The sequence below is a fragment of the Phaethon lepturus genome, unplaced genomic scaffold (genome assembly GCF_000687285.1).
Source record: "Phaethon lepturus isolate BGI_N335 unplaced genomic scaffold, ASM68728v1 scaffold8196, whole genome shotgun sequence".
In the NCBI taxonomy this organism is placed as follows: Eukaryota; Metazoa; Chordata; class Aves; order Phaethontiformes; family Phaethontidae; genus Phaethon; species Phaethon lepturus.
The window spans coordinates 47,289-69,983 of record NW_010545502.1 but is presented as its reverse complement, the minus strand read 5'-3'; the positions used below and the strand labels follow the sequence as shown (position 1 = coordinate 69,983).

At 36.0% G+C, this 22,695-nt stretch overlaps 1 protein-coding gene across 2 annotated transcripts in view; it reads right to left on the bottom strand.

Annotated features, from left to right (window-relative positions):
- ATP8A1 (ATPase, aminophospholipid transporter (APLT), class I, type 8A, member 1) overlaps nt 1-22,695 on the bottom strand; it is a 107,641-nt gene that overhangs the window by 49,820 nt on the left and 35,126 nt on the right. For both annotated transcript variants that reach the window (XM_010288963.1, XM_010288964.1), the window contains exons 15-23: nt 19,689-19,761; nt 17,509-17,614; nt 16,145-16,227; nt 15,916-15,965; nt 10,016-10,085; nt 8,877-8,961; nt 5,057-5,196; nt 3,064-3,202; nt 1,715-1,779 (exon numbers count right to left, since the gene is read on the bottom strand). In XM_010288963.1, coding sequence (XP_010287265.1) covers nt 1,715-1,779; nt 3,064-3,202; nt 5,057-5,196; nt 8,877-8,961; nt 10,016-10,085; nt 15,916-15,965; nt 16,145-16,227; nt 17,509-17,614; nt 19,689-19,761 — 811 coding nt within the window. The remainder of the gene's footprint in view (nt 1-1,714; nt 1,780-3,063; nt 3,203-5,056; nt 5,197-8,876; nt 8,962-10,015; nt 10,086-15,915; nt 15,966-16,144; nt 16,228-17,508; nt 17,615-19,688; nt 19,762-22,695) is intronic.

Sequence of the window (22,695 nt, the reverse complement as noted above, 5' to 3'; positions counted from 1 at the left end):
GAAAGGATCTCGCAATCTCTACAAAATCTAGACACTTCAGTTTGAAATAGGGAGTGCAGTGCAGATATAGCAGATACTATCTTTTCTTCTTAAACCATATTTATATACATTTATTTTAAAAATATATTGCTCAATATATATTTATTCAACTTTTTAATCATCACTCTAGAAGTGGTTAATGTGCAATGCTTGCTTAATGAGTTTTCATTGGGTTCCTTTTAGTAGTTAAAACTAGCATACTATTCCATTACATATTAAGAAGTACACAAAGTAGTCAATCTTTTGCACTTCAAATCTCTTAAGTATTGCAGTAGTTCTGAAATCCATCAGTCTGTGTAAATAACTTAAATTTAGAAGTTCTCACTTGCATTGATTAATTTTTACTCAGAGATTGGTTGAGGAGTGAAAAACTCAAAAACAAAGTTAAGGGCTTGTACCAAAAGCCTTGCCTGTTTTTTCAACAGACAATGACTGCAATCTTTCAAAGGCTATCCAATGAACTAAACTAAGGAAAGAATTGCCTCTCCATTAGTATCACAGGCTACTTATGTCAAAAGTTGCTTATTGTATCAACAGACTCTGGCTCCAGACATTAATCAACAGCTTCTTGCCTGCCCTGTTTTTGGGATTTTATTTTATCAGCAAAAATACATTGCTTAAGACAATTTATATTTGAAATACAGTCATCATGATTAAATTCATAGTAATGTTGAAAGTGTGTTATTGTAAATGCATCAAAACATTTAAACAAGTACTTATTTAAAAAAAAAAAGTCGTAAGCTATTTTAATTCATGTTGTAGCCTACTCTTACACACTACCATGGAATCCTTCCGCTAAGGCACTCTTGCTGATTCTCATACTTTCTTTTCACTTTTTCTCCCCCAGTCCTATCTTGAGCAATGTGCCCACAACATAGAGTAAGGTAAACTTCTTTTCAGGGTTTCCTCCTGAAGCCTTCTAGACAGTGAGTTTTCCCATTGAGGAAATTCTTCCACGTCTAAGTTCATTTAAGGCTCCCATTGAGGGTGGTAAAAGGATTCAAGTTCTTTCCCCTCATGGGATTTTTCACTTAATACTGCATTCCTACCTTATCTAAAGAATCTCTTCTCTACAAAGCACTGTCTACTTGCAAGTTGGTAGTTTTAACCCTTACTTTTACTTCAACATCTGGTTACAATCTCAACTGTTTAACCACCCAATAACAATTAATTTTTCGCAGATATTAAGTATTCTGAAGAAACAGCATGAGAAAGGAACTTATGATTAGTTTGTCTGGGCACTGCTAGGTGCTACTAGAAGCATGTGAAGTTCCTGGCTTTGTGCCTGCATGGATGGAGTCATTTCACCCCATGGAATTTGTTTGCTCATCATTTTGAAGTTCATTTGTGTAGTAGCTACACTGTGGTTTTGTAAGCTGTAGACTAAGTTTCTAGTTATTCACTGTCATTTTGTCAAAGACCACACAGTCTTCCAAGTATGTAATACTAAAATTAACTGAGAAGATCATAAAAACAAACAAAAAGCAACCCTCCAAAACAAAATAACAGAACCACCACCCCCTCCCCAAACCATGGTTTTGGCAGGATTTTCTGTGTTTGTCCAGATAAACAGATGCTCCAAATTATTTTTCAGGCCACCTCCACCATGACGTCCAGTTATTTTAAGCAATAAAATAATGTTTCGCTAACTGAAAACTTTGCAGATTTTACTTACATCTAGAGAGCCTTCATTTATAACAATTAGTCCCATGTTCTTTCTCAAAAGTTTACAGGAGTGACCTGTTAAAAACATTTTTGTTTTCAAAAATTTGTTCCACAAAATCCATTATAATATAACAAAGCATTTTTTTTTCCTGTAAGAGAACTACGGACAGAATTAAAAATAAGACTTCCTCAGCTGAAATCAATGGTAACGAAAGTTATACTCCATTCCATACAAATTCAACATACAGGTACTACGTCAGAACAGTCAGAATTTTCCTTGCTGCAATTTGCGACTGTTGTGCCTTGTTCACAGAGGTCCTCAGCAGAAGGATAAGAAATATCTTTGCAGGGAGTTAAGGAAAATAAATCTCCCTTAGCCTTGCAAATTTCTGGAATGGAACTTGCATTTCATAAAAAATTTGCAAATATACATGTTCCAATTCTTTTATTTTATTCTTTGATGCTTTAAACAGAATGCATTCTGTGTGCTAATGATGCAGGCTGCCTAGACAAATATATATCACCATTCTTAATAAATTAAAAATACTGATATTGCATATATTGCCTCAAACCTGAAGATACTAATGAAAATAATCTTAGATCAACTGTATCATGTGCATACAAAAAGCTGTTTAAGATTAGAAATAATAATAGTAATAAAAAAGATTCATACGACCAAAAGAATGCTTTATTTTGCGCACATATCTAGGCTACTGCAGAAGTGCTGATAAGCTCACATGCAAAGAATATTAAATCTTAAATGAAGCTTTCATGTATTACTATTTAAAATACCATTTAAAAATACAGATTTATCACTGTTGAAATTAGTTAATTCATGATTTTTTTTTTTCATCCTTTATAATAAAAGGAAAAAATAAAAGAAAACCTCTGATTGATGGTAAAGTTTATAGTACTTTAGTGCACGATCTATATTGTTTTGCTTTAGTTAAGATTACAGTCCCTACCAGCTTTCTTGGAAAGAAGGAAACATATAGAAGGGAAACTAAGAATACTTATATTTTCTTAATATTATTCCCTATCACTGTCAAAATTCAAACAATATATTCTTTTTAATTCATTTGAGATTCTACAAAAAAAGCACAAATGCCTATTTTTTTCCTCCTCACTATGATAACATGAATTTTTCTTGCTGTTACTCTTTTAATGGAGGAAGAATCCATCATTCCCCACTCCCCCCCTACCAGTGACTGAAAAATAAGTTAACATTTAAATTCTGGAATGACATATAATATTATTATTTTTCAAGATACCTTTCTGTTCTGAAAGCAATTTTACTCTAGCAATTTCTATAATTTCTAAATCTGTAACAAAGCCATCAAATAAATGCAAAAATAATACCGATGTTAATGGCAGTTTCTTGTTTGTCCCCAGTAAGTATCCAAATTTTTATGTCTGCTTTCATGAGCGTCTCTATAGTTTCAGGCACTTTGTCTTGTAGTTTATCTTCAATTGCTGTTGCTCCAAGCAGCTGAAGATTCTGTGAACACAAAATATACAGTACATGCAACTTTTTTGGTTTAAATTCATTTTTTTGTTTAACTTTCCATATTTATGACAAGATTAATGCTCTCTAAATTCATTAATCAGAGTTGGTATCAACTAATAAAGATTTTCCAGTTTATTCCTATGAGCTTTAAGGTAAATACGTATGAGGCTTGACAAACTGCACAGCGTGACCACTCAAACTTCACCCAACTATTCACAAGCTCAGTAGCTTGTTCAGCAACAGCTACCTTTTCCTGAGGGGCACCTCTCTGAGTTGAAGACTTAAGGAGTGCTATTACTATGTCTTCTCTCACTTGTAATGATTTCTCTTCCCCTTGTAAAAAAACCCAAACCAAAACCCAAACCACCACACCTTTCACTTCAACTTAATTTTAAAATTATAATCTTGATGATGTTTAGTTTTAACTTCCCATACAGCAAATCTATATGGTTTTTGTGAATACAGTCATTTTTATACTTCATATTTCTGTACATTTAAAACTAGCTAAAACCCCATTAACGACAGCGCTACAAACCTAATAGTGTGCAATCCTGCAGCATGGCCTGCATACTACATACTAAGAAAGTACTTGTGCAGCTGATACAGAAATTTATAATGGTAGCAGGGTTGCCATGGCGTTAAAGTTACATCGTTTTAAGACTGTCTTGTGCATGTCTGGATAGACTGCTCATCTATATAAATTGAAGTCCCATAAGTGACTGAAGCTACATACCCTCACTCGTCTTTCTCATGAATTAACACTGCAGGTTTTTGAGGCTCTGAATTTTAAGCAGTTTCATCAGTTTAATCTTTCTTATCCTTTCCAAGGGGAAAAAAAAAACCAACACCAAAACCCTCCAAAAAGTCAAGCATCAAACAAGCAATACTGGTTTCATGAACCCCTTTTGCTTATACGTTTAAGAGACACAGGAGACTTTTTTGTTGAGGCAGTGAAGTCTAACCAGATGTTTGGCTACTCCAGCAGCAGCGTTGCCAGAAACCCAAGGGCAAGTGATTATGGCTCTGTTCATGTGAGGTTGCATCTGGGTATTACCTTCCTTTCTGGACCTTCGGTACAAGAGAGGTTGAAAAAGTGGAGTAAGTCCAGCGGAAGGACAAAAAAAATAGCTTTGGGTCTGGAGCACACTATGTTAAGAGTGCCTGAAGAAGCAGGGCAAGTTTAACATGGGGGAAAAAAAATAAGGGAGGGATTCCATGGCTGCCTTCTACTAACTGAAGAGGGCTTGCAGAGAAGCCCTCTTCTAAGAGACGCATGGTAAAAGGGCAACAGTCACATTCTGCAGCAACAGCAATTTTAATTCAGAAAAAAGTGACTACAAAAAAAAATTTGCCTACTGCAGCTGGGGAAACTCCCTCCTTGCAGATTCACAAAACTTCAAAGTGCTGGGCAAGCAAAATTGACCCTGCTTTGAGCAGGGATTTATATCTAGATGACCTCCAGAAGTCCCTTCCAACCTTAACTACTCCATGGTTCTACGATAATTATATAATGAAGCAGATGTTTGCCTGTTATTAGACTTTTTTACACAACACAGAAACTCTGAAAAAAGCTTCCCAGTAGTTCAACTCAAAATCAGTATTTTCTGGCAAGGTAGCTACTTGCTGCAAAAACTCTGTCAAATTAATTTTTCCTTCATTTTGATGATCTAAGCTGCAAGGACTACGTGACATGGCTGTCAGTATATAGCTAGATTTTTTTTTTCTGTCTAAGCATTATTCCTCAATAATGATTCAGATTTCATAGTATAGAAAGCAAGGACATTAATTAAAAAACCCCCACTCTCCTCGCCTGCCCCCCCCAAATCCCCAGAAAGCTACACATACTTTTTCAATTAGTTCATAGCTCTCCTCAAGTTTGAGTGCTCTGTTTTGTATAGCTGTCGAAGCACGGTGGTAGACATCTAACCACTCTTGATAATCACCTTCTGAAATCTCAGCCACAGCAAAACACAGAGTTCTTAAGCCTAAAGACAAAGCAGATAATAAGTATGATTCAATGGTTGTTAGTTCCTTCCTTGATATGCCTACAATGAGTAACTACTAAAAGCTGAATTTATTCTGTATTTTATGTATGCTTATGCCTGATTTTCAACTTACTGCTGCATGTCTTGAAGAACTTTTTAAAATATATATAAAGTAAAAAACATGATATAAATAAAAAATTATTCAACAGAGTAACTGTTTCAAAGTAGCTGAATGTAATAGAGGTGATGTACTTCAAGGGGGGGGAAAAAAAAGACAAAAGTTTTACACAAGATTCAGCTTATCTTAAACTGTAAACAACACAGGAAACAATCCTGAATGATACTTGCTGAATAGGTATATACATTAGATTTTTAGGAACATTAAAACTATAAGATTGAATTATATTTCCTAACAAAAATTTTATAAATATAAAAGTTGCTATTCTGGAAAGCAATAAAGTTAAAATATATCAGCATAATGATGCAACTACCCTCTTCTTCACCCCTTCTCATCCTTAGGAAATTCTCGGTTGAAGTTTGAAAAGCTGACTTTGAATATGGTCAGATTTAATTTTACCATATCACAGATTGTTTCAGTCTTCCAAATTCTTAAAATAAAACCTTTGTGTACAGGCAACATTTGGAGATTTTGCTTAACAATCTCTGAGCTGGTTATACTTAACAGATTTTTTTTTCCTTCAGCTGAAATCTGAATTAAGCACTACAGTGAGAATTTGAGACTGCAAGACTATAAGAAACATCTATTTTTTAACAACAGACATTTACATTCCATTTAAGTAGCTAGGTGTGAATGTTCTAACAGTTCATTTTCACATATTATCAGATTCTTCGATTTCTAGAGCATGAAACTGGCATAACTCTTTATACACTGAGAAGAGCATTGCTCTAGTCAAATGATGTTTTATGAAGCCACCATTTGCAGGCAGGTGGATTTAGGAGGGGGATGAACAAGACTAACGCAGCTAGTGCCTTTGGTCATTTGCCCACTCTGCTCTAGGAGACAAACAGCACCATAACCAGGAATGGCTAAACGCAATCTTTATTCGTTCACAGGTTTCTATTGTGTACAGCGCAGCACCAGCAGCACTACTGAAATGATCAAGAGGCTGGGCATGAAACAATACATATATGCCTTAGATGTAGAGACAGTAATTTAATATCTTCATGATGAAAACCATGTGTAATCCTAATATCTTGACAACTGAACAGCATTAGGAACCCAGCGTCTCACCAGCTAGACCTAGAGAATAAACTTAAGGATGACAGATCAACTCTCTGTGTAATAAGGATATGCCAGCAAGGTCCAAAGCAATGAATATGAGGTGAAGGGGAGGAAAGGAATTTATGACTAATAGTGATACTATTTCCACAATTTTTTCAAAATATTTTATGCAGATGATAAATCAATGTGCATGGAATATCATCAAACAAGTTTTTCAAGGCATTTGCTTTTATTTTTAAATTGGAGACTAATTATTTTTTCTATTTTTAAGTTTAAAAAGTTTATTTTCATTGTGATTTTAAAGAATCTTCCAAATGAAAAGTGGAAAACAAAATATCATACATCTGCTTCTTAACAGACTGGAACAACACCACAGGAAAATTACACACTTTTTCTATTTATCCAAGCAGGCATTAACACTCAAGCTTAATAAATGCTTAAATATCAATGCCAGCCATGCTAACCACTTCGTTTTTGAACAACACACCAAGAGCATGCAGCAAATGCCAAGGACATACTGTACTGCCACATGAAAGGATACTCATGAGAAACTTTGCAACATCATCGGCTGCAATTTAAATCTGATGCAAAAATAAATACTGATTTCTTTATTCGATTCCAGAGAGAGAGGTACTTAAATTCTTTTTTTGAAGATTGAATTTTATGCTTTTGAAGGGTTAGCAGTTCACTTTTCTGAACAGTAAATCTTTTCATCTGTTGAAAGGGAGGGTACAGAAAGTACTTGAACAAACTTCTTAACACTAATACATATGTACAGTGGTTTTGAACACGGGTGGAATTTTTCACTTTTTATGTTGATTCACTCGGTCCAACCTGACTGCTAAGGAAAAAATTATATCAGTGGTACCACTGATTTAATAAAACAGTAATTAAGGATTGAATTTAAATTTTCGTATCAGTTCACACAGGATAGCAGATATTGATCTGTTTTTACCTTTTCTGTAATGAAATATATAGCCTTATGACCCAAACTAACTTCACATCTAACTTTTCCTTGACTGATCCTGGTTAGGCCTTTATAAAACCCCAAAGTGGCCAATCAGCTCACACAACTAGATTCATGAGCTCAGAGGGTCTATCTGAGGCTTCATGTTGTACATTCAGTTAAATGTGTTTGGTTTTAGTTCTGCTTTTAACTTTATTGTATAATTTATTGTAACTTTAATACATGATTATTTAAGGCTAACCAAATCTTTCCTGCAGAGATCCTGATACGGAAAACTAACAAAAGAAACAGATCTGTGGCTTCCTTCTGCTGTCACTGACAGAATCAAGAGACTGAAGGTGCTGACTACAACACTAATCAAAAAGCTAAATTCCATTATAAATCAAAAAAGAAAAATTGGAGTAGTCACACGCATAACAGACAGAAAAAGGATCTTTCCTGATACAAGATTTGGCCAGACATCAGTTATCAAAAGGTAAGGATGGTATTTCAGAAGGAAAATATTTCAATAAAGTTTGCTTTCCAGTGTTAGCTTATTTCTTCAGACACACTAAAGATAATTTTAATGTTCTAGTAACACTGCATTTAAAAAAAAATGAAGAGGTAAAAAATGACAGTTCAAATTCCCATAGCTATTATAATACTGCTTCCAACTACTCTCTCCAACTCACTGATAAAGTAAAACACTATGGTATTTCACAGTACAACTCTATAATCCTTTACTAAGATACCAGAAAGAGGGCACGGCATGGAAGATCTAGGAACTGTGCTAGAAAAACTTACATGAAAGCAGAAACCTTTCTACAGTCTGCTTTCCTGCTCACGTCTGTACTGTGGAATCCACTATTATTAAGTAACTAACTGGCTGTTTGTATCAATCATCTTAATTTCACAGTCTTTTAAATGTTGCTTACTATTCCTACTTCATGAACCTTCATGGAGGGGCTCCCCACTTCAGCAACTGCTTTAAAACAGTTAAAACAGCACAGATACCAAAACACACCGTGTAGAAAACTAGTACTGGCAAGTCCCCTTATTGTGACTGGTGACAGAAAAAAAATACAGCACAAAGGTACCTTAAAAGCACTACACTAATCATTTCCAAGCATCTTCACTTTGGCTACTTCTTCCTGTGCGCCATCCCTACAGCATTCATTGTGTGTGGGACATGAAAGTGATCATGGGAGATGAGATCTTCACAGAAACAAACAACATGCAATGTGTTTGCTCTCTGGGAAAATATATTTTGTTTAGAAGACTCCACTGTGTACTGTGTGGGTGGCTTTTTAACCGTGAATTTATTGCTAAAACTTCTCAGGAAAAGGAAGATCTTTTTTATGAGGCATTACTAAAACATAATTTTCAAACTTAACATGAATAAAACATTACAGCAACATAAAATTGCAAAACTGAAAAGTTCAGCAGTAACTGAATTTCATATTTAGTTTTATATTGAATAATATCACCCACCTTCTGTAGCAAACTGCTCTAGATGTTTTAAGGTGATTTCTTTGTATTTTGAACTTTCAGCAAGACGGTCATAAATTACAGTATCCTACAAAACAAATAAAATTAACTCAGAACAATTTTAATAGAAAAAAATAGGTTTTTTGTATAGATAATACAAATCATATCGGAAAACGGTAGAAAAATGTGCAGCACTGTATTAATTTATTTCAGCATAAAAATGAATAGAACTAATTTTATTTCAAATGAAAAAAGAACATTCCAAATCCTCAGATTCTCTAAATTTACAAATTCTGCTATGATGCAGTTTTTCTCTCCTACATTTTCTGCTGTTGATTTCTCTTCATTTTGAAAAGTGCTGCATCTTCTTTGGCTTGCCACGTGAATTCTTTTGATCTCCTAAAATACCGTCTTCCTCTTTTGTACTAAGCTCAGAAGGTAAAATTAGTGTTTCATAACTGCCGTTTTCAGGTTTTTGTAGCCAGCTTGATATACAGAATATTAACAACAGCTTCTTCTCTCCACTTGATATGATACAAAATGGACATTTATAGTCAATCAATTTCACATTTTGTAAACCATTTGGGAAATAGATTTGCATCCCCCTTCCCCTCAAACTTGACTTAAGATACAGAACAAGCACTAATGAGCAACTCTGCCATTCCCAGACACATTATGATTAAGGTATCTTCCCACATATCCTGTTTTCAGGAAAATCTACTTCTGGCATAACATCAACGGTAGGTTAAATTTCCCATCTAGTCATTTATGCTAGATTACTATTTCTACCTAGTGATTCATGCTCAGGTACTCTAGCAAGTAACTAATAGATTAAACCATATATTCATCCATCTTCTCAGAGTACAGAAGGAAGAAATAACAGGAAGCATAAAGGTACTAGTCCAGTACAGAGAATAGGATGAACAGGTCTGTCATACCTTAATGTCTTTTTTTTTTTTTTTACTAACTGCCTATGAATTAGTTCATCACCTTAAACAGCTACATAATAAAATGACGTAAATTGAAAAAGGCATCAACATTCCTGCGCCAAAATTTTCAAGGTTTTGACTGCAGTTATAACAAAGTTTTGCTTTGGTATTTGTATTGGTAGCACGTGTTCTTTGATACAGAATACAACTCACAGCTCCTTTGCAGTAGAGTCTTAACTTTCCCGATGGCGTGCGAACTATCACTGACATTCTCTTCCTAGCACTGAAAGAGAAATAAATGCCCTGTATAAGGTGGTTTATAAATATAAATATTTACTAACATTTTACCTAAGAATATCAATATATAACTTAATATACAACAAAGGAAAAGAAGCAAGGGCTGAATTATGTTTTCAGGTAACTGGGACAGAAAAACAGTTTTACTGTCTAATAATTAGAGTGAATGCTGTCTTTCTGTGTATACTTCTGTAGGCTTTTTTCCTGTAAAAACAAATATGAGAATCTTCACCTTCATGTGACTATGGGTCTGCTGATCACAAAAAAGCATCTTAATGCACAAAGAACTTGTGACCAGTATCATAAAGAGGTAGTCCATGACAGACGGTTTCATCTTTTTCTTCCTTCCCAGAGTGTCTCGTACACAGTACTGTGCTGCAATCCTATTACTGTCATCCCAGAGTTTCATTTATGACATGAAGTTTTAAGTATGCTAAGAATTGGACAGGGGCTCGTCTCATTTTAACTACTGTCTGGGTCTCGGTCATTCATAAGATCTAGGTATTTTTTCTTTTTGTCCTCATGACTGAAGTAGGAATTGGAGGAAAGCATGGAGAAGACAGTCACTCTCCGCTTTCTGTCTTTCCTTTGCGGTCCTCCAACGAGCATACTTTAGATTCAAGATCATGTCCAGTCAAAATGAGTATTTATAACAATGCTTTCAAACTTCAACATTTAAAAAAAATCCACAGAAACTATTCTGTTTGTCACATACAGTAAAATACAAAAAAGAGATGGAAGTAAATGCTCCTATCACGATTTTGGTTCCTGTTGGAACAGGATCCCATTTATACATCAAATAGCATTATTGTATGAATGGTTCCTGAAGTTCAGACTGCCATGGAAAACCGCCTTTAAGTGTAATGGGGATAGGTGGAGGAAAAAATTTTATAATTACTGGTGAAGTAAGTGACTGAATAGTATTTTCAAGAAAATATTTTCCTATTCCACCTGTGCATGCACTTTGCTTCAAGTACAGACATCTGAAGAGCAATATTAAATTACATTTTTTCTGTGAATATTGCACGAGAGCATAAAAAGGCATTAACTCCTGCAACTCTTTTCCCCATTTCATCTCTAATTCAAAAAATCTCAGATAAGCAGAATTCCAAAAACCCTTAGACAGTGTCCATTGGGGATCTGCTTAGTCAACAGTGGAGAAACTCAGATCATCTAAACTTGCCTAAAGTTGCCTAAAATAAAAGCAAGTCTCAGATCCACTTTGATTCCTGGCAAGATTATCTAGCCTATTGCTACTTAAATTCATTTCACTTGCCTGAGTGTTCAGTTAAGTAACTGTGGAGGAATTACAGTAATTTAGGGTTTGTATAAACAATAATTTGATATATATGCCCTTGACAGGCAAAAACTCAGCAGTTTTGTACTTGTCTTGCAATACCAGAAGATTGCAATCCTAAAGTTCTGCATACAGCTGCTTATCCATCTGCTGAAGATGTATCAGAGAATAACCAATGTTTTCCTGTAGCATTCTCAAACTTTAGCTATGAGAAGAGATATTGAATCTTGACTAGCACACATTTTCTTAGTAAAACTGAAATATAGCTAATGAGCAGGACTTAAACTGTCAAGGACTTCTAACTTTTTATGAGCCTTTTCATTGCAGTGACAGGTTTATTTCCTTTTTTTGGTGAAATGCAGAAAACTACAAAATTGCACTACTACAAACAAAAGAAAAAAATGGTCTCACACTGACAGTTGTTTTCTTCACCATAGAAGTGATGTCAGCAGCCTTAAAGGTGATCTGGTTATAAGGGGAAAAATACTGAACAGAAGATGTCTGCTGAAATACTGACAGAGAAAATGCCTGCCAGCCTGGGAACTGCTAGCCTGAGAACTAGGCTTGGGAACCAGCAACATCCTTGAGAAGCGCAGCTGGCACCTCTGAAGTACAGCTGGGCACCTAGAAACCGAAGACATCCTGAGATACCATCAGTAAGTGCAAAACAAGGAACTGTAATTGCAACTTATTGTCTGAAAAGGTGAAAAAGTCTGGAAAAGGGAGAAAACACCCTGACAACGTAGGAATCTGCAACTGCTATTGGTTGTTCCAGCTGAAAGAACAGGAAAACTGTGTGGAAAAATAAAAATTGGTTTGAGAGAAAAGAAAACATCATCTATTGGCTGTCCAAGGTGAACAACAGAAATTAGCACCATCTATTGACTGCTCCAGGTGGTGGTGCCCTATATCCCCTTATGTCTCTGCCATATAAAAATGACTTGCTTTTAACCCAAAATGGAGCCTCCCTCTGAGAACCGTCCCTGCATGGATTTTTCTCTGAGATCTCCTAGACAAGTTATTGGACCATCACCAGGAACACCTAGCTGACTCTAGACTCTCCTTCTTTGAAGTGAGACTTCGTCTGTCACTGACTTTGAGGCCCCACTCTTGGGAGTGGTTTGGAGAGGAGCACTGTACCTGTACTATTTTGACTAATATGTGTGTGTGTGTGTGCAGGCACATATAGGTTAACTCATTGTAAGTGTATTCCTCCACTAGTGGTAGTTTAGTGGCAACTTGTAATATATGGAAATATATACTTGCTACTATTGATTGCTGCTGCTATTAAAATATAAGTGTACGTACTTTATTATGAGTATACTTGCTTTACTAATAGTAATTAGTAGTAATCTGTAATAAAGAAATTTAGAAAATAAAGCCTCCATGTCCTTGTGTGCCATAGAATCCTGCAAACCCACTGTCGTGATCTCTATACACACCCACACTGTGTAACCCTTTGGGTTGTGACAAGGAGGCAGAATAGCTGGTAATTCCCATGGAGTTGCCATGGGATTATAGATGGACAGAAGCATATTAAGGGGACAGAAATACTTCCCTCAGTCACAAGATTTGTCACTTCCAGAAACCGGGAATGCAGAAGTAGCTATTAATGGGCCCCCTGTTACTTTAAAATCCATCTCAGGTTTAAGACGAAAATTTCTTCAGAGACTAGGGACATAACCACAGAAAACAAACACTGCTACAGAGGTTTTGATACTTCCTCTGTCAGGTTTATTTAGGTTTTAGACAAGAAGCTTTACTCTGTAACTATAAACTGCCACAGTTTCTGGCAGACTGTGGAGGTATGCTCCAGGGATACAGATGAAAATCAGTAATTAAATCAACAGATAGTACATACTCCAGACATAGCGATATTATTACTACATCCATATCCTATACTTGCCAGTGAAATTAATTCTGGTGCTAAAAATTCAATTCAGACCTCTAACAAAACAAGCAGATACCAGTCAAAACCTCATTCAGTAGGACTGCTAGTAATGACACGATGCAAGGACTGATGTGCAATTTGTGCACTGACAGTGGACATCGCTTATGATTACCAAAACAAAGAATCACACGCTCAAAATCATGCTCATTTTTGCAACTGGCCCAGGTGAAAAGACGGTGCACGTAGTCAGCACAGGGATGAGAGTAAGCATGACATTCTATGCTTCTGGATCCCCAGCTGACATAGGGCCTTGCCTCCCCCTGCCCCACAGATACATACCCCAGGAGTCTGTTTTGGCTTTCAAGACAGCTGCGGTTTTTCTATTTTTTACAGTTCCAGGTGACAGAATAGAATGGGAACAACACTGCACAATTCCTTCCTTGACAGTATGGGGAGCCCTGAACAGCAGAGGGTCTGAACAACTCTTCACTTCCTTGAACTGAGGGTACCACAGCAGTTGTGGCATCTGAGCAGAGTATCTACTGGAGGCAACCTAAACTCAGCACAAGTTATCAAGTCACTATTTGCTCCACAGAGATTAGCACTACATTTTAGAAATAACTGTCAGCTGGTTAAGGATTATCAGTTGCTTTTAGCATGCTCACCTGCCGTTTAGACTGAGACCTACTTCTTTGCTATGAACAAAGTAGAATTAGCATATTGCTTTAGTTTACCACTTCTCTCTTCACAGGCACAGCTATGATCACTGTAGAAGGAGAATACCATAAAAGACAACTCTACCAAGCATTCCTACAAGTTTTACTTCTGTAACATACTTCTCCGAAACCCTATCCCATCAAATGTTGACATGCTCCACTCTACTTGCAGAAGAGTCTTATCTGGCTTGTACTGGAAGGTGGCAAAGGATTAGACTGCATTCTTTCTGGGAAAAACTTCGAACACCTGGAAACTCTTAACAGTTTAATCATTACAGATTACTCCTCTGAAGGTAAATGCTCCTACCCATACAGACGGTGTTATATTTTGGAGCCAAAATTTCTCCTGCTGTGGAACAAGGGTGACCTCTAGTGCTTTCAACAAGTCAGTTCCAAGCAAAGCCAAATATTACAGAATAATAGTTTAGTGATTGGTATCCACCAGGAAACTTAATCCTACAGAGGTTAAGATTTAAAAGCAATTCTCCTTTTTCCATAAAGTATCACTATTTAAATTACAATTTTAGGCTGACACAGAAATTTTAAAATATCTATGAAATCAAGACAAAGATCAAAACCAGAAACAATGTTGGAATCCTTGACTACTACTCCATGAATGCAGTATAAACTTCCACAGATGTCAAATTAACAATAACGCACTTTGTGCTGCATAATTGCTAACATTCCAGAACAGAAAGTGAATGAAGCACCTACAGAAAAATGACACCATGGAATAAATCTAAAAAATTCCAAGTATATCCTCTACAATATATAAACAGAACAGTAATTGCAAGCAAAGACATTCAAAACTACAGAAATTACTGTCGCATTATTTTTTTCACTGTGATCTTTCTTTCTGTTTCACATTATTATTGCTATTATTATAACTATATATCTCTCTATATAGAGATACATCTATATATCTACATCTCTCATTTTACCCTATCTATACATCTTCAGCCCATCTCACCAGTATTGCCTTGGATTTCTATTTTTTGATCTTTTTGCTTCTTTAGCTAAGCTCACGGGAAACATAACAGGACAGGAAGAAAAACAATGATCACTTTCCGCAGGCACAATTACAAGTAATCATTCTAAGGAAAAAAAAAAAAAGGCTTCCTCTACATACAAATCCCTTCCCCATCCTGTGCCAAAGTAAGCAATGGGCCTACATGAACACTTAGAACACAGATGGCATACATGGATACAATTTAAACAGATAACAAGTGAAGCTGCATCAAGATTTCTTATGGGTGGGTACCTTCGTAATTCCGACAACTTTGACAAAAAATTTTTACTGAAAGCAAAGTATGCGATAAACTCAGTTTCCAAGAAAACTACGTGGCCAATACACTAGTGATGCTGCTCAGAAGATAATGGGTTTCAGTCTAATGTACTTAAACAAGTCATAACAATGCAAGTATATTTAGGGTCAAATGCAAAATTTCATTCCATCAGTCAAGACGAACCCAAGTTATACGTAACACTTACTTGAATCTTCCCCCGTCCCCAAATATAAATTTTTTAATGAATCACATGGTGCCAGGGCTTTCAGAAATACATTTAGCAGTTCAAATACTTTCCTATACTGTCTTTTCACATAATTTTTTGAAGTTTTGAGAGAAAGTTTTTTTTCAATCTTTGCACAAAAGCAAAAGTGAAAAATATTAGGCAAAAAGGAGACAACAGGAAAAAATATATGCCTCTGAAAATATTTTACAATAAAACCAGGTGTGGTCTTAATCGTGTACACTGCTTTGCCTATAGTATGATCACATATTAGAGAGATAAAAGCCATACAACCTGCATACTTTGCCTGTATAAATATAAAAAATGCAAACATTTTTACCCATAAGAGAAATTCATAAAGTATTTTCACAAAAAAACACTAGGTGCACAACATGCTGTTTACCTTGTAAATTCCAGGACGTTTAGCAGTTCATATCTCTCTTCCTGTCCCAACTGAAGAATAAAAAATTAAAAAAAAAAAAAAGATGAGAATGCAAAAAATCTCAAGCAAAAGAACCAAAACCAACCAAACAACACCTCAATAAATATATACCATGATGCAGTTATTCAGAAATTATTTAATACAGCAAGAGTAAATGCAGCAAATTATAATGTTACACCAATGTACTTACAGACTCTATGATTACTGAGTCAGGTGTCCTTCCAGTGAATACAAAACGAAGATGCCTGGCTGCTCTAACCAATGCTCCTTCATCTGTAAGAAGTCAATTAGTTATTTTGCAGATGTACCAGAAAACTGTTAGTTTACCCCATGATTTAATGGATGCAGTCCAAGTTTTTCTACTTTGACTTCCTTTTTGCTTTAGCGATTTTTAAGATTAGATGTGTGTCCTGGTTTTGGCTAAACCAGAACAACGTGGTGCTGGAAAGAATTTTGTTTCTCCTGTTAAAACTGATGAAATGAATTTACAGTTCAGAGAACATAAGCCCCCAAAGGAACACGCCTATCACGTCAGTAATGAGAAATCCTCTTCAAAGTACCTAAGCAAGCACCTTCCTCAGTGGGGCACTGGACAAGGTACATTTATTTTTGTGTAAGTTCTGTTTTAGAAGAGAAGAGTGATAAGTCATTCCTGCAAGTAATAGATAACTTCAATGCCTACATTCAGGAAACATTTCAAGCAGCAACCCAGTCTCCCATAGGCATCAGTTCTCTTCAAATGGCTCGGGATGTCAGAACAGAATTTGCTCACAATGCCCAGTAAAACATTGCCATGGCCCGGTTAGCTTTATTTATGGACCTAGCTCTGCCCTTGTCTTCAAATTGTTGAAGAACAGAATTTAGAGAGATAGCCATCTAGGAGCTGAGGCAGACGGGGAAGACAAAGGCTGGAGACACTCTGCGCTTCATGTCATTTCTCCCATAACAACTTCTCATAATACGTTAGCTCAGCAGAGCTGAGCATATAATTTTGCCTTGCTTCATAGTTTCCTGAATTCAAAAATTGTGAACCACAGTGGGCTTGAACCAGATCTTCTGCACTATAGTCTTTTCTCACTCTCTAGTAGAACTTCTCACAACTTTTATCCTACTAAAAACATTTCTTTTTAATTTTTGATTACAAACACAGTCTTTGCTCTAAATCAATGCCATGGTTACCAAGTACAGAATAGGTTCACAAGCAAGGACATCAATTTGTCACCTGGTTTGATTTCTATTTGCCTTTGAGCAGTTCTTTCAGACATCCACAGCAGTCTGAAAATACCTTAGAAGTGCTATATGGTTAACTACCCTTCACGCTTAGATAATCCACAGGACATCCATATGTATTTTCTAAGCAAATCAGAAAAGTCTAAATCCTTTTTAGACAAAACTGATTTTAGTTGACTCGTCTTTTTTTTTTTTTTTTTTGAGGGATATGTTTCCTTTTATAATTTTGGAAGATACTTCAAAAACAATAAACTTCGAATAAAATTTGCTTGTTGAGCTGATAGAATACTTTACTATATGTCCATTCAATTCTTTGAGGCTCACCTGGAGATGCTGCTTGATATATAATTTTATCACCTTCTCTTTCTGGAACTGCTGTATGACACACTGCCATCATTGTCAAAAACTCACATATTATAGGTGCAGTTGGCTAAAAAAAAAAGTCAGAGTGTGATTAATCATTTAGGCAATAACTAACTGGAATGTAATAATAGATATGGACAAATAGGAGTCAAGAAAAAATTAATGAAAGTTTTTAAAGAAGAGCGGAAAAATATCAGCAACTAAACAAAACAGACATTATCCATACACTAATTTCAGCATGCAGAATAATTGCTGCTGTACTTTGATACCAGCTATATAGATAGAATTTAGTGGCATTTGCTATCGTAACAATCAAAAGTAGATAACCAAGCAACAAAGAATAATTCAAATAAGTATTTTATAGGGAAGGCAAGTCTGAATGTTGTCTTTAAAGAGTTTTACTTAATTCACTGAAGTCTTTTTGGATGTTGTCCTTTTTACTAAAAATAATCCCTTTTACATTACTTTTGTCTAATACTGTATCGGTCAATACTTTCTACAAACTTTTAGAAAGATGTCACAGCTGAACCTGAAAATCATGTGGAAAATGCTGCAAAGTCAGGCAGACAGCTTTTAAAGGAAGATATTTAGATGAATGTCTCAGGCACTTCAGAGTCTACAAAGCTGAAACAATTTTAAATGATTTAGCCTAAAGAGGGGAAAAGAGCATATATAAGCAAAATAGTTGATTGTTTTTGACGAAAACAGCTAAAAACCTTAATACAGCTGAAATTTGCAAAATGAATGAACTGACTCCTGAAAGATTGTTCAAAAGAAACCCCAGCACTTCCCCTAAATAAGCTCAAAGCAGCTGTCACCTCAACTGAGTTTCTTTGTAGCATATTCATAGTATTTCAGATTAGTAGCAGACTAAGAATGTGAACAATGAAGGGAACATTGTAATTACTCTACAAAATACAACAGTCCCTGAAAACCTAACTTAATTCCATAGGGCAGAAACCCTAATGGGACCAGTTTCCTGTCCTCTTCCACCGAGGGCCCCCAGATCCTCTAAGATGTATTCAGAGGGCTGAATTACAGATTCTTTTCAAAGCACTAAATACATTTAATATACAGTAGTGAAACATCTCTTTGAATGTATGCCTGAATTTTTAACTTTATGTACAAATGCATTTTTATAGCTTGTATGCTCATTTTATATATACTTAACACTACGTATCTACCAGAAAACTTTCAAGACTCAACCACTCGCACACCAAGGACTCTCTAGACAACAGCAGTAACAGCACCATGCCTCTCACAAGCAGTTACTAGCACTAAAAATGGCCTGTGCAGGTAACTGTAAGAGCCCCCTTTGCTTTAGACACACCTGAGAGTTGCACTATGTCTAGCATTTAAGACTGCCCCATTTGTAGGAACAAAATGCTTCACTGTCTGACAGTTACCCTGAAATTATCCTCCTGGGAAGACAAAATTTAAGGAGGGGGAAGAAGAGTAATTTATTTACGCTCTTCAAAAAGAGAACAAACAGTTACACTACTTAAGGTAGGTGTTCTTGGTTATGACTAGGCAAAACCAACTCTCGTATAAATGACAAACAGAAAGTCATAGTGATGATACTGTTACTTAAGTCAAATCACAAACTAAGCTATTAACTTTCTGTGAAATGTGTTCTCTCTTGGAGCAAATACCAGCCTCTACAATGTCTGTTTCATTTTGTCATCTGAACTGATGATCTAACCTCATGGAAGCATGAACCCAAAAAACATGTATTATCAAGTTCTGACTCTTTTCTAATCCTGGGCACCAAAATACTAAGTCACGCCAGGATAGTAATTTAACTTGACTGGTCCTGAAAACTTTGATGGATGTCATGACATCATATAAACAGCATAACTAACATTAAAACACCCATAGAATGAAGAACACAAAACTACTATATTTCAGACTCATAACATCTGAATCATACTATAAAGGGAAAAAACCAAAAGAATAAAAAAGGGCTAGATCTAATTAACAAGTATCAGCAACAAACGATTATAAAAGTATTCATGAAGACATGCTGATTCTGTGTAAACACATAATTTATTTATTTTCCTGCAAAGAACATAATCTTTTGACTTACTGAAAGTAATAGTTTGATTTCACAAAACAATAGTAATTGTTTCTATGTAACTTACATGATTGCTTTGAAGATTCTCCAGTAAGGATGAGTCACTAAATGTTTTTTCTTCTCCATTTTGTGAGCCCTGCCTAGAAATAATTAAGTAGAAAAAGAGATCTTCATTAGCATATTCTAAACAATTCATATACAATCAACCACATTACTGTGCTAAGGTCAAATGCAAAATTTGGTTTCTATTGTTACAATAAAGGCTGCAATCACATACTGTGAGGAAGTGAAGTGAAAAGGTACATATTTCACAACTCCAAAGTTTATCTAATTTTAAGAAACCTTGATTTATAGAAATAAACTTAAATCCAGGGAAGTTTCTCTGCTGGCTTCAGATAATGCAGGATGAAGTAAAAATAAATCTACAATTTAAGACTGTGGCTTCTTGTCTTTGGATCTCTATAATGAGGTTATTGAAGAGACTCAGAACAAGATATGCCCAAAGAGATCACATTTCCTTGAGAAATTAGCAGTTTTTGAATATGTTTGCAAATGTTTGCAGAAAAGAAAGTCTGCTATCTGAAAGGGGTAAGGAAACTGACTTCAGACATCAGGGAAGTCTGCATGGAGAGGGTTTGTTTCTATTACTCACAAACAAAAACGAACCTAGTAAACTGATGGATAAAGAAGACACAGCAATAACGGTGAAATAGGAAGGGACTGAACAGATTCAAGGTGGAGATGGTTCTAGAGAAATAAAGTCATACACTAACGTCTCTCAAATTGCGCAAATCACCTGGCTGAAGCTGACAGCTCAAAAACATAGATACTTCTAGGAAGACTTGTTACTGCAGCTGACTGCTGAGGATCAAGACAATTTAGTTCAGTCTGAATCTGAGTGAAACAGAACAGTGCTGAAAAGTGAACCCAGTTGGATGAAAATATTCTTTTTTCATTTATTATGGATCTTGTCTTGGCTTACATAATCTTAGAAGACAGTGAACACATTTGGTGATTTAAGTTGAAGGGGGATGAAGGGACTGAGAGCAGTCTTGCCGAGAAAGGCTTGGAGAAGAAAAACTGGACAGCAGGTGGCAAGGTGTGCTCACAACCCAGAAGGCCAACTGTATCCTGGGCTGCATCCAAAGCAGCGTGGCCAGCAGGTCGAGGGAGGGGATTCTGCCCCTCTACTCTGCTCTGGTGAGACCCCACCTGCAGTGCTGCGACCAGCGCTGGAGCCCTCAGCACGGGAAAGACATGGACCTGTTGGAGCGGGTCCAGAGGAGGCCACAAAAATGATCAGAGGGATGGAACAGCTCTCCTGTGAGAACAGGCTGAGAGAGTTGGGGTTGTTCAGACCTGAGAAGGTTGTTCAGCTGGGGAGACCTTATTGTGGCCTTCCAGCACTTAAAGGGGGCTTGTAAGAAAGATAGGGACAGACATTTTAGCAGGGCCTGTTGCAATACGACAAGGGGTAATGGTTTTAAATTAAAAGAGGGTAGATTTAGACTTGATATTATGAAGAAAGTTTTCACAATGAGTGTGGTGAAGCACTGGCACAGGTTGCCCAGAGAGGGGGTAGATGCCCTACCCTTGGCAACATTCCAGGTCAGGTTGGACGGGGCTCTGAGCAACCTGATCTAGTCAAAGATGTCCCTGCTCATTGCAGGGGCATTAGGTTAGATGACCTTTAAAGGTCCTTCCAACCCAAACTGTTCTATGGTTCTATAAGCCATAGACATCAAAGGCAGTCTAAAGATTCTCTATTAAAACTGTAAGTGAGCTGTTTTAGTCCTGCAGTACCATGCAGGAATATAAAATGGCAGTACTTTCTTCATATAACCACTCAAGGACTACTTTTTCTAAAAACCGAAAGTGAGAAATTCTAAGAATCTTCATTCACCAAGACTTTTTTTTTTCCTAAATGCAAAGCAACTAAGTCTCGGAAGTGTCAAATGTTAACCTCAAAGATGTTAATTTTGTTTGGAATCTAAGGTTTAAGCTTTGTTTGCATAAAGCTTTCTGACAGGAAGACTTCAATGAATTTTCCAGATTCTCAGTGCTAAATAAAAACTATTTGCAGGTGTATGTTGTGTTCAAACAGGAAAACAATTCCTTCTAATACAAAAATCAATGATGTAAAAGATCTGGAATTCAGTACATTAGTTATTTTAGGACTAGAAATGCTACTGTCATAAACAGATACTATTAATTAAAATAGATTTACATACAAAAGTTTTCTTCTTAAGTATCTTATTTCATAAGTATTTACAAGAAGTTTATTATTACACATGTTTATAAAAGGGAAGTGCTTTTTTTTTAAACTACTGTTCAGGCATACAATTTATCCATTTCAGGTGTGCTTATAAAGATTGAGGCGTATTAGTCAAAAGCAGTCTTGTTTCATAAATATTTTATAAGCAAGCATGCTTAATTTCATGTAAGCATTGCATTTTAATGAAACCACTCACTTGTGCTCAGTTAAGCACATTTGTACATCTTTCTGCTACTCAAATGAGGATATTCAGGTCGGGTAAGATTTTGGGGTGTGCATGTGTGCCACTTTTTATGGATATGTGGGGGGATTTTTCAGTTGTTTTTTTAATCTAAAGAAAGAATTAATTCTAATCTAGGAAAGCAAGCTTTTTCCTTCAAACTTTTTAAACATAAGATGACACATCACAGTTTGTGTGACATATTTTGCTGTGACTTTCAACAAATACAATAATTTATGTATTATAATTGTAATAATTTAAAGACTGCAAATGACATCTTCCCCCCATATATCTGAGCATATTTTGAACAGTATTGCAAATATGTAGTTTAAGAAAGTATGACAAGGAAGTACAAGGCATCAGGCAGCTGGCAGCAGAAAGGAAGCTAGGACTTAGTCTTTCCTGAGGTATCCATTAAGAGATTCATGTTGGCCCCAAGTGTATTTGGGTGCTTTAATCCCTGGTTCAGCTAAGAACTAGGTAGTGCTAATACTCTAAAACTATCTGTAGGAAGTAAAATTTTAACAATAACTTATTACATATTTTTCACTCTCAGATATGGACTTTTTCACAAGCACG